We start from the raw sequence: 19,636 nt of genomic DNA, 5'->3' as shown, positions 1-19,636 counted from the left end.
AAACATTTAATTATCTAAAGACTTGGTCACCCTTGAGATAAAATGAACTGTAATGGAAACCTCTATACTGTTTGATTGCAGAACATATTGTGAGCACTTTGGCATTGATCTTATTTTGCTGAAGAATTAATGTCAGAATTAGTTTTGTACAAAATGCTAGGGCTGTTTGATATTTCTACTGTAACTAATCAGAAGAAAAGTGATGGTGATTAATTTCACGAATAGTCTTTCATATGGTACTTTTTCCCAAAAGAAAATGGAGGCACCATCTCTTACCCCCTGAGCAATATGTTTCTTTTCCATGTCCTCTTTCTCCTCTTTTCCCCCCCCCCCCCCCCCCCCCCGCCCCGGCACTTGTTCAATATGTATATTAGCAGCGCCTGATGTAAGGAAAGGTGTGAAATGGCAGATCTCTAGAGAAAGGAAATACGTTAAAACAAAGCTATTTCCTATCTGTTCCCTCTTTGAGATATTTCTTGTATATCATATAAATGGAGGAATAACTTGTACTGAAAGTATCTAGCCTTTCCTCCATTTAATAATTTATCCTATTTTATTCACTTCTGTTTTCACTCCTACAGCCAAACAATGAAACTACACTCATGTCTTCACCACCTTCTGTTCAGATCATACCTTCATCTCCTCCTGTCCAGATCATACCCAGTGTATCATTTGAGGTATTGTTACTGCATTTATTTGTTCTTATCATTACCTTTCTAACTCTTTCACATTCTTTCTTTAATATACTTAGCTTACAGAATAAGTTCACCAATCCTGCGCTTCCAGTGGGATCAGTGGATTTATCTTCCATGTACATCTCTCTTCGGATTTTGTTTTTGTCATGGCTTTGAAACAGCTTATGGTTGAGAAGCTGATCATCTTAGTTTTACATGCTGCTTTTTAATGTGTGATGTAATGTATTAGGAAGAAAACATCTAATGCTATATTTGTATTGTCTGCACCCCTCCCCAAGTTGTGGCCCTGCCTCCCCTGCAGTATTCCTTAGCTCAGGTAAAGAGCAAATGACTTGCTCTCTAGTCTGGAACAATGCTGCTCTGTAACTAACAACTGGGCGAGTGAAAGTGGCTCCGGATCATTTACTCAATTTGTTAGGTTGCCCCCTTCCCCCTGGGAAATACAGTACCTCTGCTTAACTGTGAACCACAGGGCCATAGCAAGAATGCAAAGCCGCAATCTGCCATTCTAGGTGATGCATCAAACCATCTACCTGCTATACCATTTCAACCCCCACAGTTGGACCTTTTTGACAAATGTCCACTGTCTTGGTGAGAGATTGCAGAAAAGAGTGTTTATTTGTTTGACTATTGCAAACCACTATAAAGTAATTGAAATCAAATTTAAATATAATGCCCTTAAGTTCCCCTGATGGTTCAGTGAGTTTATCCAGTGAGTAGCCGAATCATCATACAGATAAGAAGGATCCCAGACCTGATCCCCACTCTGTGCTGTTAGATAATCACAACTGGAGTAGTGATGGGGAAATTGCAATTAGCCTCTACACCTCTGGGCTTAGGGAGGGGAAAATCAGCACGTGTTCTTGCTCCTGATTGCTATTTTGCCACCCTTGCTGGAAGTGTGTGTGTGTGGGCATTGGATGAGGATAGGTGTAATGCTCACTGCCGTTGAATAGCCTGATGACGGTTACTGGTGCACGTGAATAATGCCCACTTGAGTGGGTATTGTATATTTGAAAGTAAATTATGGTGCACTAATAGAAATCACAGATAAAGTAACTTTTTGTTTTGAATTGCTGAAATTTGTCTTTCTGAAAGTTCTGGAATTCAGGCTTTGACAGACAAATAAAGGGCTTGTCTCCTAGTTTAAAAATAAAAATTGCATTCCATCACAGGAGGATGATAGGCCCCTTGGCTTCTCCACCCAACCCTTATCGGTACCTTTTGGTCTCAAGCCTCGATCCGGTGAGTCATGTCTTCCTCTGAATCTTTTCACATGCAGTTAATCTTCACGTTATGCACAAATATGGGTTGGAAATTAGTTGGTAAAATTAATCAACAGAGTTTACAGCTAATTTTGATGCATTAGTTAATGGTTTATCACTATCATTTGACTCATATGAAGATTAATTATTCAAAGCTTCAATTTCACACACATAAGCTGCATATCTAATATGATCTAGAACAGATTGCAAACCTGCAGCCTGTACGTTACCTCTGTGGTCAAATTCATAGCTGAAACACAAAGATACACCTTCAAACAAATGCCTCCAAATAGTGAACAACTGAAGATCATTTAAGAAAGTTTAAGAATCTCTGACGTGAAGTTAAAACTGGTGTATTTGTGCCTCTTATAGAAAGCTAGTTTTTCTTTCAAATAACAGCTTACTACTCTCTAGCATCCAAAGGCTGACTTGTAACTTTTGGGTTGGATTCAATTCAATTTTATTTGCCATATGTAACCAGTACAAGTACAATTACAATGGAAAGCTTACTCCCCGTAGGAACACGTCAGCTATTCATACAGCGCTGTGTTCAGAAAGTCAATACAATGGCTTCCAGTGGCAGTGGGAGCACGTTGTCCCTCAGCCGCTCCGTCCTCCTCGTCACTGTGGCCTCCTCCTCACTGTTGCCGGCTCCAAGTGGTGGCCTGCTTCTCCCGCTCACGATCCGACCTCTGGCCGCCATGCCCGGCTCCCCTCCTCCCAATCGGACTGCGAGCTTCCCGCCATGGAGCTGCCGGCCGACGTGCTGCAGTGGGTCATCGTGGCTGCTGCTCGTTGCGCTGCGCTGCCTCCACCCGACTCGCCGAACACATCGTCGGGATGTGAATGCTCCGATTCAAATAGTGGATGTATAGTTTCTTCATGTATGCAAATGGCTTTATTATCACATATGACAAGATACACCGAATCGAAATATACTGGTATTCAGACATTGGAAAAACCTGGATTCTTTTACATGTGAAAAGTGGAGGTAGATATTGATGTACATGTTTTAAAAAAAATTTAAAAAGCAGTTTATAGTGGGAAAACATTTTGTTTTTTAACATGCATTTCACAATATTGGGAGTTTCATTAAGCTACTTAGCACTTCTGCCTGAAGTGCTAGATAGACATGGCAGGGCATCTAACTACATCTGCCATTAGTTAAACTTGCCCTTGCATGTTTAGGTTTTTAAAGTTTTTTTGTGTGGTGAATTGGTGAAAGTGCAAGCTGATGGTGTCGCAACGAGGCATCTGGGACCTGAGTGAATAGGGCAAGCAACTGAGTATCTCCTTAACCAATCGGATTGGACGACTGAGAAGGAAGTGCAAGTTAGAGTGGGTGAATTCAATGTCAATCAGGTACAGAAAGAGATTGGATTAAGAGAGAGAGAAAAAAGTGACAGAAAGGAAAACGTAAAAAAAAATAGTTTTACATTTTTAAAATCTACCACAACAATTAAAACCTGAAGGAATGAGACTCCATGCTTGTAATAGTTCATTTTCAGTGCGGCAGAAGTTGACTGGCAATAATTGACACTTATCTTGTCGTTAAAAGGGTACTTAGGCTGAAATGGACAAGATTTTCTGTGGCGAGTTTAGTTCGTATGTACCGCACAACTATACCAACTTCATGCCATTCGATGCATTTCAATGGTGAGGCAGATAACAAGATGCCATTTTCGTGAAGCTAATGGTAGAGCGGCACATCTCAGACAGCAACTTTTGGATTTCCATGTTGAACCGTGAATCTGCCTCTTGCCTGATGTTGCTGTAGCATTTGCACATAAATAATGGTGAGCGCCATTAGCCTCGCTGTTATTTTGACAGCAAGTTATGGGCCATTAAATCATAGTTAAGCAGTGAAAGCCAGACTGAATTGATACTTTTAAAACAAGTATTACTCAAAACAAATAGAAAAACAGATTGGAAAGGAACTGCCACACAAGACAGTTCTCCTCTACCCAGCTTCTTCCAGCAGCGCCTCCATTACATCATCAAGAAAGCTTGTTTGAACAGACCGTTCGTCCATTCTGAAACTGGGTGGCATTGAGCAAGTGCTGCAAAACTTCTTCTGGCCAGAAACCTCCCTTCTTAGTCATTTAAATGCATTCAGCACAATTGGACTTCTTGCTCCAAAAACATGCTGCGGGCTCACTGTAAATGTTTGATGAGGCCTGGCTCAGCCATGTGTGACACAACAGCCACAGCACAATGTTCTTGCTGTCTCCATGCTACCGTCCCATGATTTCAGGTGATATTTACCTTTTTTGTTTGTACTGCACTTTAAGCAGCTTTCACACGCCCTTCTCGCCAGGAGTTCGGAGCAGTGGACCCAGGTTTTACTATTAGAAGAAAGATGGAACACTTAAGAGAAGAATTGGAACAAATTAGGCAGCTTAAACAGGTGAACAATTTTAAACTTTTTTCTTATGCAATGCTGTCACCAAGATTTCAATAAAGTGTAATGGTGGGCTTGTGATATTTTATGATATATTTACTGAAACTGTGGGAAAAAATTCCAGGAATGCAATTACACATTTTTTCTCGAGTTGTGTCTGGAGAAAGTATTTTGAGCTGCGCAAGACTGGTGTGAAGTACTTACGGTTGCAGATCTATCATTTGCCAAAGCTGCTGTTTTAAGTGCAGAAGTAGTGACACATTTAAAGGTATTGGTTTAAGTACCATTTTTCCTGCTGCATATTGAAACAAATACACTAAATAATCCTAGTGACAAAATTTATATAAAAGGATAATTTATAATCAAAGCTTGTTAATATTACTGGGAGAAGAATTGGAACAAATTAGGCAGCTTAAACAGGTGAACAATTTGAAACTTTTTTCTTATGCAATGCTGTCACCAAGATTTCAATAAAGGGGATCTCATTGAAACTTATAAAATTCTGACAGGACTAGACAGACTAGATGCAGGAAGGATGTTCCTGATGGTCAGGGAGTCCAGAACCAGGGGTCACAGTCTAAGGATAAGGGGTAGGCCATTTAGGACAGAAATGAGGAGGAATTTCTTCACCGAGAGTGGTGAACCTGTGGAATTCTCTACCACAGAAGGCAGTAGAAGCCAATTCATTAAATATATTCAAGGAGGAGTTGGATATATTTCTTAAGGCTAAAGGGAGAAAGCAGGGACCGGGTACTGAAATTGGATGATCAGCCATGATCGCATTGAATGGCGGAGCAGGCTCGAGGGGCCGAATGGCCTACTCCTGCTCCTATCTTCTATGAACTTATAGCCATATAGCTGACATATCTAGGAACAGGAGTAGGCCATTCAGCCCCTCGAACCCGTTCCAGCATTTGTTTAGATCATTGCTGATCTGGACCTCAACCCCCATTTACCCGCCTTTGCTCCATATCCCTTGATACCCTTGCCTATTGTGGTGATAAATAGTGAAATTAGTTAACAAAAAAAACTGAAGAACATATATTGAGTAGAGGCAATATATCTAAGCTAACATGGGATTTCCTGAAGGCAAATTTATTGAGGATGAAGTTGGTGGATGAGGGAAAGGTGGTAGATAGGGTCAAGGGTCCATCTTGATTTGTTGGAAGGCATCTGATGAGGCCCCTCCTAGCATGTAGCTGGCTACTGTGAAAGCTGAGGGGATTTGAGATGAAGTTGCACATTAACGAGAAGTTATCAATGGCAACAGCTCTACTTGGGCAGCTATGACCACTAGAGCCACCCTCATGGTTCCGCTGTTAATATCCACAACCTCAACAAAGGGTTTGTACGCAAAATATAATTTTGTGAATGGGATAAAATTGTATAGGAAACCAGCATGTTCCAGTGAAATCTACAAGCACTAACAGATGAATGGTAAATAGGTAATCTGTCGTGGTACTAAAAATAGCAATTGAGGGGATATTGCCGTTCCTTCATTGTCGCTGGGTCAAAATGGAACTCCCTACCGAACAGCACTGTGGGAGTACATTCACCACATGACTGCAGCGGTGCAAGAAGGCGGCTCACCACCACCTTCTCAAAGACAATTAGGATGGGCAATAAATGCTGGCCTTGCCAGCGGCATTCACATCCCGTGAATAAATTTAAAACAAAATTGGCTCAGTAGAAGACCATCCCAGGGAATACAGAATTCCTTGAAACTGCCAGCATGAGATAAAATAACACACAACTATTTTTGTCACTACTGTTTTATCATTCAATTATATGTGACAAATAGATGAGCAGTGCTGTCACCTATCATGCATAGAGTATCCATTCATTGAATATATTTCATCTTCCACATACATAATTCTCACTTTCCTCCTCATGCTTTGTTTTGTAAGTGTTTGCATATTACTGTTTCAAAATCTGTTCCTTGGCTCTGTAAGGATGGTTTGCCCTGCACACTACCTCTATCAGAAATGATTTAAAGACTGGTCTGATGCTCTGACTCTTGGTCAACATGGGACTGGGGAAGCAAAGATCAGATGGTTCTTAGGTTAGCACATGTGAAAGATATTAAGGGGCACACTCCATCATTTTTCCCAGTCAGTGCTCCAAATATGATCAATATGTAGGATACTCTATGTTGGGGAAAAATGAGGGAAGACTCAACTGAAAGTAGGTAGCCTGCCAGTGTTCCTCTGGTATGTAGCGGTTTTTATTTTTGTTTTGTATCATTGCTTTTAGTAAGATGAAATAAATGCTTTTTCTTTCCCCCCCGCCCCCCCTTTAACAGAACCTTGAATTAAGGTTAAAAGTTGTTTTGCCAGAAGACGTAGGTGCAGCATTAATGGATGGGGTGGTACTTTGCCATCTTGCCAATCATATTCGGCCACGGTCGGTGGCCAGCATCCATGTCCCGTCACCAGCAGTGGTAAGTCCACCTACAGTAAAATAGATGTTCTCTTCGACAAATATTTCACTCAATTCTAACCACATTTGTCTTTCAGGTGTGGTATTTTTTAGAATCCTTTAGAAGCCCTGATCTGAGTGTGATCAAATGATCTAGACTGGCAGCAAAATTATCTCGTGTAAAACCCTAATCAAGTTTAAATGACCAACATAATTTAGGTTAAGAATTCTGAATATATATTGTCCATAAATCAGTTTACAGGATTTGCATAACAGCATTTGTTAAACGTGATTTTATAATTGGAACAGTTTGGCTGTACCTTCCCTGTTCATAGCTTGTACGTGTGCCAACACTGCTCGTACCTCAAAGTATATTGTATTAAGAAACATATTCACACCTTATGAAGAGTTTCCCAAAATCTGACCCTTGAATGTTGGCTACATTAAAATTGATCATTCAAAGCCTCCAGTATCCATTTCCTCCACCCCCACCCTAACAAACTGGTATTTATTAAACATAAAAATGTAATATTGGCTGTCCACCTTTGGTTAGATATCAGTCAGTCAAAACCTCCATGTCTGTCCTGGCCTCGGGTACCTCCAATCTTGCTTCAGTTATTGGTAATTCTGGGTTTGAAATGCTGTATGCAACCATAAGTGGCCAAGAAAAATGGCTGTCTCTCCCAGAACGCAAGTAGCTGGTTTGCTGATGGTATTGTTACAAAAACGCTAATTGTGGCAGGTTTTGCACAACTAAAGGTTGTCTGTATTTGGAAACTTACTGATGCACTTTAGGTCTTGAGCTGCATTGGATTACAAACCTCCTTGTCTCAAAATCTTCCAGGGAAGACTGGAAGAAATAAGTGTAGCTTCATAATGTGCCACGAAACTATTGGACTTCATTTTAAAGAGGCTAACCTCATTGTTCCATATTTCACAAATTTTATCAGGGCTTGGAAGGAGATACAAAAAAAGTATTGCAAAAGTCCAGACTTTTTGATTGTAGTAAAAGTAAGTCGAAGGCCAGGTTTTATCTTTTGTTTACTGTCCAAAGTGCAGGCTATTTTCTTGGGTAAAATGTGACTTTCATTCTTTAAATGAAATGGGTAGTGACCATATTGTGCTTTTAAAATCTAGAAAACTCACTAATATAAGCTACTTTCTGTGTAATATACTTAAAATATATTTTCCTGCAGTGCCAGTTTCACTGTGATTTACAAAGTGAATGCATCTCTAATAATTATAGCATGTTAGTACAGTAATATGATTACTGTGTTGCAAGTAATAGTGTCAGAAGGACACTAAAGTTGCCATTATATTGGTCTGGGACCAGTATCATGGGAATGTTACCACAGTCATCATGACTTGGATGGCTATGGAGTTATTGAATTGTTTGTGGCATATTATGTGTCTTTTCCTCTAGTTAACAGAAAGGAAATGATGCAGATAACAACGTGTACGATTATTATCTAGGTTAGACAATGAAGCCTGTGGTGCAAATCTTGATAATTGCCTCCGTTTTCTGTTGATGTTACAAATAATCTGAAGCTTCTCTTCAAAAGTAAGATACCTACAAAAACAACCCTATTATGCACAAGTTAGTGGAGCACTACTTTAACGAGTGCTATTATTTCTTAACCTTGCTAACTTGGACTTGCTAATGTTTGGGTTAAATTGCAGCTAGTACACCCCAAATGTATTTTCAGATCAAACTGAAATTATACTGAAAATTATACAGTATTGGGTAACTGATGAAATCATTCATAATTAATAAGCTAGTACAGGAAACTTTGTGCTATCCGGAGGTGAGCTATCTGGCAATCTGGAGCCACCGGCAAAAATCAGCAGCCGTTTTTTATTCTTTTTGTTTTTTTTTTTGCTTTGTTTGAACAGTCAAGCTGTGCAAGGTCTGTAGCTATAGCAACAGCTTCAGCTACAGAGCTTTAGGGCCACACCCGAGTGTTTAGAAGCTGTTGCTAAGCAACAGTGTTTGTTGTCAAATACGGAGATAAGAATCTCCGTATCTCTCAACATTAACTCTGGAGAGTACGGCAGTTTTCAGGCAACGGTAGCAGCTCGGTCCCGTGGGTGCCGGATAGCACAAAGTTTCCTGTACATAGAAAATATATAACTGGAAAAACTATATAGCTCCAATCTGGCATTTAGACTACATAAGGTGAAATTTAGCGAGATTCAGCTCCAGTAGGATTGGAGGATCAGTGCACCTAATTTGCAGAAATCCTGATTTTTTTTTTTCTCTAGTGATTCATTTTAATCACTGGAAAATGTGGCGAACTGTGAATCGGTCAACATCCTTGTTGATCGAGGAAAAGGAGGTACTTGCATTTATATAGCACCTTTTAATGACCTCAGGATGTCCCAAAGCACTTTGCAGCCAATGATGTACTATTTGCAGTGGCGTCACTACTATAATGTAGGGAAACAGTCAACTTGCACACAGCAAGGTCCCACAAATAGCAATGACCAGACAATCTGTTTTGGTGATGTTGGTTGAGGGACAAATACTGGCAAAAACACTGGGGGAACTCACCTGTTCTTCTTTGAATTGTGCCATAGGATCTTTTACATCCACTTGAGAGGGCAGACTGGGCCTTTGTTTAATGTCTCGTGCGAAACACGGCACCTACGACTGTGCAGCACTCCCTGCAGTTGTTGACCTGGATTCACAGAATCACAGAAACCCCACAGTGCAGATAGAGGCCATTTCGGCCCATCGAGCCTGCACCGACACATATCCCACCTGATCCCCGTAACCCCTCCACCAACACATATCCCACCCTATCCCCGTAACCCCATGTATTTAATCCCCCTAACACTAAGGGTCAATTTATCATAGCCAATCAACCTAACCTGCACATCTTTGGACTGTGGGAGGAAACCGGAGCACCCGGAGAAAACCCACGCAAACACGGGGAGAATGTGCGGAGTTTGCACAGTCACCCGAAGCCGGATTCGAACCCAGGTCCCTGGCGCTGTGAGGCAACAGTGCTAACCACTATGCCACCGTGCTTATGTGCTCAAGTTTCTGGAGTGGGGCCTAAACACGTGACCTGACTCGAGACGAGAATGCTGCCACTGGAGTTTCTCAATTTTCTTTATTAGTGTAATTTAAATGTAGGATTTTTATGGTTTGTTTCAGATGCTTTATGATGATTAGTCATGCGTGCCAGATATTTTAATTGGTTTCTTTATGCAGCCTTGTATGCCTTTTTGTAGAAAAAAAACATGCATTATGATGACCTCATTTTCTTTATTCTCCAGCCTAAACTGAGTATGGCAAAGTGCAGAAGGAATGTTGAAAATTTTCTCGAGGCTTGCAGAAAATTAGGAGTTCCAGAGGTAATATGCGAGTACTGTAGTATGATTTCTGTGGTGCAAGTTAAATGATACTCCAAAAATGAATGGTTGTAACAACATTCGCATTGTGAAAGCTTGGAATTTAACACTCTGCTTTAATTGGAAGGTGACGTGCTTCAATAGAGTGTTAAGTTGTCTTGTCTCTACGTGCATTAAGGCCAGAGTGCCATGAAGGAAAATCTCTGGAATGGTGTCACTTTGAGGTTTTAAACCCTTGCAATTATTGCATGATTTTCCCACTTGCATACTACACGCGGTCAGCCTCCAGACTTTGGTCAAATTGAAGCCTCTTTCAGATCATGCTGAACACCCAGTTTTGGGTTCCCTGCCTCCAGTTGTGGGGCTTTTCCCCTGATTGCCACAGTTTTCTTCATTGCCTTCATTAAGATACAACTTCCAAGACTGAAGAGCGTCTTCATCTCCAGAAGCGCATATCGAGAAATCATTAAACAGATGCTCAAATAGAATGAATTTCCTCCGTGCACTGGAAGAGGCCTTTGTAATTTGATACAATTCTCATAACACAAGTAATCTAGGTCATATAAGAATTCCTCTGAAACAGGAAGGTGTTCTAGTCAGTCACGGATACTGAGATTTGAGGTAAGCTCCATTCAGTCTCGTATGGCCAGGGAGGAAGTTTCAGTCTTTTGCTGGCAGTCTTCCCAAGGCATTGGTGTTCTTGGGTGGTGTTATTTCCAGTATTGCAACATCATGGTTTTCTTTGAAAGTTGCTGTTACTAACATTTTGGCACAGGAGTTTGAGTTGAAGTGGTAATTAGGTTCCAAGAGCACAGAGTCTGTCAGTTTTTGGAAGTTCTGGCATGAGCACAGTTGGACTGCTTTCTTGTTCTTTTTCATCTCGTTATTTTAAACGCCAGATTGCACACGCACTCAATGCAGGATCAGGACTTTATTGAAACCTCATACTATCAAGAACCAGTATGGGCTCTGAGACATGCTTCACGATTCCAGTATGAACTGCTGAACAGTGATTCATTCACACCTCTCGTGTCAAATTTCACCTTTGATCACCACTACATTTCAAACATACCACCAATAAATCATAGTAGATCAAAGATGCATACAAATGCCGACAGAATAACAGCAAGAACTAAACAAACACGCACTTCCATAAACACAAGTGACCTAATTATCGCCATAAACTCTAACACAAGTGACCAAGTTGACATATTCCAGACCATTCACACCTCTCGTGTCAAATTTCACCTTTGATCACCACTACATTTCAAACATACCACCAATAAATCATAGTACATCAAAGTTTAGGATTCAACAAAGGAGGACAAAGGGATTAATTAAGAAAGGGAAAATAGAATGAGAGTAAGCTTGCAGGGAACATAAAAACTGACTGTAAAAGCTTTTATAGATATGTGAAGAGAAAAAGATTGGTGAAGTCAAGCGTAGGTCCCTTGCAGTCAGAATCGGGGGAATTTATAATGGGGAACAAAGAAATGGCAGACCAACTAAATACATATTTTGGTTCAGTCTTCACAAAGGAGGACACAAATAACCTCCCAGAAATACCGGGGAACATAGGGTCTGATGAAAGGGTGGAACTGAAAGAAATCAGTATTTGTAGGGAAATGGTGTTAGGAAAATTGATGGGACTGAAGTCCGATAAATCCCCAGGGCCTGATAATCTACATCCCAGGGTACTTAAGGAAGTGGCCCTAGAAATAGTAGATGCATTGCTGGTCATCTTCCAGAACTCAATAGACTCTGGAACAGTACCCATGGATTGGAGGGTAGCTAATGTTACCCCACTATTCAAAAAAGGTGGCAGAGAAAAAGCGGGGAATTATAGACCGGTAAGCCTGACATCGGTAGTGGGGAAAATGCTAGAGTCCATTATAAAAGATGTAATAGCAGAGCACTTGGAAAGCAGTGACAGGATCGGACAAAGTCAACATGGATTTACAAAAGGTAAATCATGCTTGACTAATCTACTGGAATTTTTTGAGGATGTAACTGGTAAAATAGATAAGGGATGTGGTGTATTTGGACTTTCAGAAGGCTTTCGATAAGGCCCCGCATAAGAGATTAGCGTGCAAAATTAAGGCACATGGGATTGGGGGCAAGGTATTGACTTGGATAGAGAACTGGTTGGCGGACAGAAAGCAAAGAGTTGGAATAAACGGGTCGTTTTCCGAGTGGCAGGCAGTGACTAGTGGGGTACCGCAAGGATCGGTCCTAGGACCCCAGCTGTTCACAATATATATTAATGATCTGGACGAGGGAATTGGATGTAATATCTCCAAATTTGCAGACGACACAAAGCTGGGTGGGAGGGTATGCTGTGAGGAGGATGTCATGAAACTCCAGTACGATTTGGACAGGTTAGGTGATTGGGCAGAAGCATGGCAAATGCACTATAATGTGGATAAATGTGAGGTTATCCACTTTAGTGGCAAAAACAGGAAGACAGATTATTATTTGAATGGCAATAGATTGGGAGAAGGGGAAGTGCAAAGAGACCTGGGTGTTCTTGTGCACCAGTCGCTGAAGGTAAGCATGCAGCTGCAGCAGGCGGTTAAGAAGGCAAATGGTATGTTGGCCTTCGTAGCAAGAGGGTTCGAGTACAGGAACAAGGATGTCATGCTACAGTTGTACAGGGCCTTGGTGAGACCGCACCTTGAGTATTGTGTGCAGTTTTGGTCGCCTTATCTGAGGAAGGACGTTCTTGCCATGGAAGGAGTGCAGCGAAGATTCACCAGGCTGATACCTGGGATGGCAGGAATGACGTATGAGGAGAGATTGTGTCGATTGGGCTTATACCCGCTGGAGTTTAGAAGATTGAGAGGGGTTCTCATCGAAACCTATAAAATTCTGTCAGGCCTGGACAGACTAGATGCAGGAAGGATGTTCCCGATGGCCGGGGAGTCCAGAACCAGGGGTCATAGTCTAAGGATAAGGGGTAGGACATTTTAGGACTGAAATGAGGAGGAATTTCTTCACCCAGCGAGTGGTGAACCTGTGGAATTCTCTACCACAGAAGGCAGTAGAGGCCAATTCATTAAATATATTCAAGAAGGAGTTGGATATATTTCTTAAGGCTAAAGGGATATGGGGAGAAGGCAGGGACAAGGTACTGAATTTGGATGATCAGCCATGATCTCATTGAATGGCGGAGCAGGCTCGAATGGCCTACTCCTGCTCCTATCTTCTATGTTTCTATGTTTACAGCTATGGCTAAATGACTCTTACTCATTCTACTATTTTACTTTCCTGTGAAGATATCCTTGCTTTTAGGCATGTTTCCACAAATTACAGCACATGCTGTGCTGATTCCACAGACTTCCCAGAAAGAACATTTCAGGTACTAGGGTAATGTGGACTTTCCCTCCCACAAGTACAATCTGCCAATCAAATTATTTGTTATGGATGGATAACCGCTATTAAAGGGTTACCACGTAGCTGCATTAATCCAACCAGTCTTGGCTCTGGATTCCTTCTGGAAAGACCAGTGGTTTTGGCCAATGCCCGACCCAGCTTTTGACAGTATTGGCTAATCCTACTGCTCAGCCCTTGCTTTGTTTGTTTGTGTTTGAGGTTACCAATGGTTTAAATAATCTGAGCTCTTCTGAATCCAAATGAGAGCAAAGAGGAAACTACTTTCTGGAGTGGCCCTTTGAATTTTTTTTAAATCTACAAATGCAGCATCAATTCTCAAGTAGGATTTTGTTTTATCTACCTTTTCCTGGTTACTGTGTTGCAAATCGTATAAACATAGAAGATAGGAGCAGGAGTAGGCCATTTGGCCCCTCTCGCCTGCTCCGCCATTCAATGCGATCATGGCTGACCATCCAAGTTTAGTACCCGGTCCCTGCTTTCTCCCCATACCCCTTGATCCCTTTAACCTTAAGAAATATATCCAACTCCTTCTTGAATATATTTAATGAATTGGCCTCTACTGTCTTCTGTGGTAGAGAATTCCACAGGTTCACCACTCTCTGGGTGAAGAAATTCCTCCTCATTTCTGTCCTAAAAGGCCTACCCCTTATCCTTAGACTGTGACCCCTGGTTCTGGATTCCCCAACCATCGGGAACATCCTCCCTGCATCTAGTCTGTCCAGTCCTGCCAGAATTTTATAAGTTTCAATGAGATCCCCTCTCATCTAAACTCCAGCGAGTACAAGCCCAATCGACCCAATCTCTCCTCATACGTCATTCCTGCCATCCCAGGTATCAGCCTGCTGAATCTTCGCTGAACTCCTTCCATGGCAAGAATATCCTTCCTCAGATAAGGCGACCAAAACTGCACACAATACTCAAGATGTGATTTCACCAAGGCCCTGTACAACTGCAGCAAGACATCCTTGTTCTTGTACTCAAACCCTCTCGCTATGAAGGCCAACATGCCTTCTTAACCGCCTGCTGCACCTGCATGCTTATCTTCAGCGACTGGTGCACAAGGACACCCAGGTCTCGTTGTACTTCCCCCTTCTCCCAATCTATTGCCATTCAGATAATCTGCCTTCCTGTTTTTGACACCAAAGTGGATAACCTCACATTTATCCACGTTATATTGCACCTGCCATGCTTCTGCCCAAATCATCCTGTAGTTTCTCGGCATCCTCCTGACAGCACGCACGCCCACCCAGCTTTGTGTTGTCTGCAAATTTGGAGATACTACATCTAGTTCCCTTGTCTAGATCATTAATATATATTGTGAATAGCTGGGGTCCAAGGACCAATCCCTGCGGTACCCCACTAGTCACTGCCTGCCACTTGGAAAAAGACCCGTTTATTCCAACTCTTTGCTTTCTATCTGCCAGCCAGTTCTCCATCCAAGTCAATACCTTGCCCCCAATCCCATGTGCCTTAATTTTACACGCTAATCTCTTATGTGGGACCTTATTGAAAGCCTTCTGAAAGTCCAAATACACCACATCCACTGGTTCTCCCTTATCTATTTTACTAGTTACATCCTCAAAAAATTCCAGTAGATTAGTCAAGCAGGATTTACCTTTTGTAAATCCATGTTGACTTTGTCCGATCCTGTCACTGTTTCCAAGTGCTCTGCTATTACATCTTTTATAATGGACTCTAGCATTTATAATTCCCCATTTTCTCTCTACCACCTTTTTTGAATAATGGGGTAACATTAGCTACTCTCCAATCCATGGGTACTGTTCCAGATTCCATGGAATGTTGGAAGATGATCAGCAATGCATCTACTATTTCTAGGGCCACTTCCTTAAGTACTCTAGGATGTAAATTATCAGGCCCTGGGGATTTATCGGCCTTCAATCCCATCAATTTCCCTAACACCATTTCCCTACAAATACTGATTTCTTTCAGTTCCTCCCTTTCATCAGACCCTATGTTCCCTGACATTTCTGGGAGGTTATTTGTGTCCTCCTTTGTGAAGACAGAACCAAAATATGTATTTAATTGGTCTGCCATTTCATTGTTCCCCATTATAAATTCCCCTGATTCTGACTGCAAGGGACCTACACTTGACTTCACCAATCGTTTTCTCTTCACATGTCTATAAAAGCTTTTACAGTCAGTTTTTATGTTCCCTGCAAGCTTACTCTCATATTCTATTTTCCCTTTCTTAATTAATCCCTTTGTCCTCCTTTGAATCCTAAACTGCTCCCAATCCTCTGGATTACTGCTTTTTTTGGCCAATTTATAGGTCCTCTCCTTGGATGTTATGCTATCCCTAATTTCCCTCATTAGCCACAGTTGAGTCACCTTTTTTGTTTGATTTTTATGCCAAACTGGGATGAACAAATTCTGTAGTTCAACCATGCGGTCTTTGAATGTTTGCCATTGCCTATCCACCGCTAACCCTTTGAGTGACATTCCCCAATCAATCCTACCCAATTAGCGCCTCAGACCATCGTAGTTTCCTTTATTTAAATTCAGGACCCTAGTCTCTGAGTCAACTACTTCATTCGCCATCTTAATGAAGAATTTGATCACATTATGATCGCTTCGACCCAAGGGGCCTCGTACAACAAGATTGCTAATTAATCCTTTCTCGTTATGTAATACCCAGTCTAAGATGGCCTGATCTCTGGTTGGTTCCTCGACATATTGGTCCAGGAAACCATCCTGTAAACACTCCAGGAATTCCTCCTCCACAGTATTGTTACTAATTTGGTTAGCCCAATCTATATGTAGATTAAAGTCACCCATGATGACTGCTGTGCCCTTATTGCACGCTTCTCTAATTTCCCTTTTTAATGCCATCCCCAACCTCCGCATTACTGTTTGGAGGTCTATATAGCACTCCCACTAATGTTTTCTGTCCCTTGGTATTTCTCAGTTCTACCCATACAGATTCCACATCATCAGAGCTAATATCCTTCCTTACAATTGTGTTAATCCCTTCTTTAACCAGTAATGCTACCCCACCTCCCTTTCCTTTTTGCCTATCTTTCCTGAATATTGAATACCCCTGGATGTTGAGTTCCCAGCCTTCACCACCCTGGAGCCATGTTTCCGTAATCCCAATCAAATCATATTCGTTTACCTCTATTTGCGCAGCTAATTCATCCACCTTTTTTCGAATGCTCCTCGCAATAAGACACAAAGCCTTCAGGCTTTTTTTTTAACGCTCTTAGACCTATTAGAATTATTATTTACTGTGGCCATGTTTGATTTAAACCGTTGCTTTCTCTGACTGCCACTTTTGTTTTTCTCCTTCCTATCTTTTGCTTTCATCCTTGTTTCCCTTTCCTCTGTCCCCCTGCTCAGGTTCCCAACCCCCTGCCATTTTAGTTTAAACCCTCCCCCAGAGCACTAGCAAACACTCCCCCTAGGACATCGGTCCCGGCCCTGCCCAGGTGCAAACCGTCCGGTTTGAACTGGTCCCACCTCCCCCAGAACCAGTTCCAATGTCCCAGGAATTTGAATCCCTCCCCCTGGCACCATTCCTCTGGCCACGTATTCATCTGAAATATCCTTCTATTTCTACTCTGACTAGCACGTGGCACTGGTAGCAATCCTGAGATTACTACCTTTGAGGTCCTATTTTTTAATTTACCTCCTAACTCCCTGTATTCAGCTTTTAGGAAGTCATCCCGTTTTTTACCTATATCGTTGGTACGTATATGCACCACGACAACTGGCTGTTCACCCTCCCCTTCCAAGATGTTCTGCAGCCGCTCTGAGACATCCATGACCCTTGCACCAGGGAGGCAACACACCATCCTGGAGTCTCGTTTGCGGCTGCAGAAACGCCTATCTATTCCCCTTACAATAGAATCCCCTATTACTATAGCTCCATCCCTCTTTTTCCTCCCGTCCTGTGCAGCAGAGCCACCCCTGGTGCCAGGAAGTTGGCTGCTGCTGCCTTCCCCTGGTAAGCCATCCCCCCCCATCAGTATCCAAAGCGGTATATCTGTTTGAGAGGGGGATGGCCACAGGGGTCCCCTGCACTACTTGCCTGCGCCTACTACTCTGCCTGTTGGTCACCCGTTCCCTTTCTGCCTGTGCCACCTTTATCTGCGGTGTGACCAACTGATTAAATGTGCTATTCACGACATCCTCAGCATCGCGAATGGTCCAGTATGTATCCAGTCGCTGCTCCAGCACCGCAATGCGGTCTGCCAGTAGCTGCAACTGGATACACTTCCTGCACACATGGTTGTCAGGGACATAGGAAGTGTCCCTGAGTTCCCACATAGTGCAGGAGGAGCATACCACGGCACCGGGCTGTCCTGCCATGACTTACCCTTTAATTAATTGCAATTAAATTAAATCAAATCAATCCCACCAATTACACTACAGTTAAATGGTATATTTAAGGGCCCTGGTTTACAAACAGTCCCGGCTACACCACAGAGACTTTAGAAACTGTAAACCACAGAGTTAAAGTTTAAAAAAGAGGGAAATAATCACCAACCAATCACTTACCTGCTTTCTGGTGACGTGTCAGTTCGATTACTTTTTACTTCTCTCCTTCCCTCTGAGTTCGGAGATTAGTACGCCTACCTGGTCTCTTGGAACCTTTTGTACTGCCGCCGCTCCGCGATTCCCGTCGCCGCTCGCGCCGCACTGAGACCTACCTGGGTCTCTGGGGCCTTTTGTACTGCCGCCGCTCCGTGATTCCCGCCGCCTCTCGCGCCGCACTGATGCCTACCTGGGTCTCTGGGGCCTTTTGTACTGCCGCCAGAGCTCCTAGAATTTACTGTATTCAGAATTCTTCATTCCACTTTGTGGCCTGCTACAGATTTGGTTGGAGATATCTGAATTAATGTTGCTGAGTCCAGTCAAGATAGATCAATTTAGAGTAATAATTGGTGTCTACTTGTCCTCTGCAATACTCATCTAACACATGATTTATAGGAAGTCTTTGCAATCGGGAAAGAACACATGCCACCTGAGATGGGATCTAAGAGATTGGACGCATGGGGCTAGGGGTGTATTTCAGGGTAATTTGTAAATGAGGATGAATTCATAACGGGTGCAATGGTTGAATGACTGACTGCACCAATTAAAAAGTACATAACTACTAGGTTGCCAGGATGGTCTATACTTCTTTGAAGATCATCATTCTTCCCATGGCGAATAGTCATACCAAGAAATGGCTGAAGTGGTCCAGTGTGACACTTTTGAAGTGAGAATATGATTTTATCCAATCACCTTGGAGTGAAATGCCAGACTCTCTCTTTCCAAGCTTCCACATAAAGCAGTTAGACCGTACTTATGCGCGAAAAATATCTTAGGGAACATGATGAGGTGCTCAAAAAGTGCCAGCAAAACCCCAAAGACATTGCAGGTATGCTCTACTGCAGCAATAATTTGTTACTTTTTCCTAAAGCGGTTCCTATAAATGGCTAGGTTTAAATGATCTGGGCAAATAGTGGTAGAAAAATGCCTGCTTCTGCCAATCTTCCCGTTTATTTCCTGTTTTATGCCAGTCTATCCGCTCCAAAATTGGAGAGATGTGGTCTGGTTGTTGCTCCTATACAAGATGAGCTGTGTTTTTTTTTAACTGTTTGCATTTTTTTGGGCAGAGTCTGCAAACTTAGAGGGACCTGTAAAATTTATCAATTTCCATGGTGTTGGATATTGACTTTAGGAGTCATTGATAAATTTGAGACCCCTCAACTTCTTATAGGGCGGTAGGTGGTAATACAGCTGTAATTATGACTAGGGCAATGTTCAAGGGAGATCCCCCTCTTTTATCCAAGGTACAGAAGAGCTAGTCATAAGAACAGAAGAGCAGGAGTAGGCCATTCAGCCCTTCGAGCCTGCTCCGCCATTCAATAAGATCATGGCTGATCTGATCTTGGCCTCAACTCCACTTCCCTGCCTGTTCCCCATAACCCTTGACTCCCCTGTAGCTCAAATATCTGTCTAGCTCCACCTTGAATATATTCACTGACTCTGCCTCCACAGCTCCATATGGGGTAGAGAATTCCAAAGATTTGCGGCTCTCAGAAGAAATTCCTCCTCATTTTCGTCTTAAATGGGCGACCCCTTATCCTGAAACTATGCCC

General features: G+C 42.3%; 1 protein-coding gene across 6 annotated transcripts in view; it reads left to right on the top strand.

The window, feature by feature from the left end:
• The window catches only part of lrch2 (leucine-rich repeats and calponin homology (CH) domain containing 2), a 203,225-nt gene that overhangs the window by 172,804 nt on the left and 10,785 nt on the right, over positions 1–19,636 (top strand). For 4 of the 6 annotated variants that reach the window (XM_085995737.1, XM_085995730.1, XM_085995723.1 and 1 more), the window contains 5 exons: positions 582–677; positions 1,871–1,940; positions 4,252–4,367; positions 6,664–6,801; positions 10,062–10,139. In XM_085995737.1, the coding sequence (XP_085851863.1) occupies positions 582–677; positions 1,871–1,940; positions 4,252–4,367; positions 6,664–6,801; positions 10,062–10,139 (498 nt within the window). The remainder of the gene's footprint in view (positions 1–581; positions 678–1,870; positions 1,941–4,251; positions 4,368–6,663; positions 6,802–10,061; positions 10,140–19,636) is intronic. The other 2 variants (XM_085995745.1, XM_085995714.1) reach the window with 1 other exon arrangement.

The sequence above is a fragment of the Somniosus microcephalus genome, chromosome 1 (assembly GCF_052327205.1).
Source record: "Somniosus microcephalus isolate GS21.2 chromosome 1, FLI_Smic_1.0, whole genome shotgun sequence".
Classification (NCBI taxonomy): Eukaryota; Metazoa; Chordata; class Chondrichthyes; order Squaliformes; family Somniosidae; genus Somniosus; species Somniosus microcephalus.
This window is presented reverse-complemented; position numbering and strand designations above follow the sequence as displayed.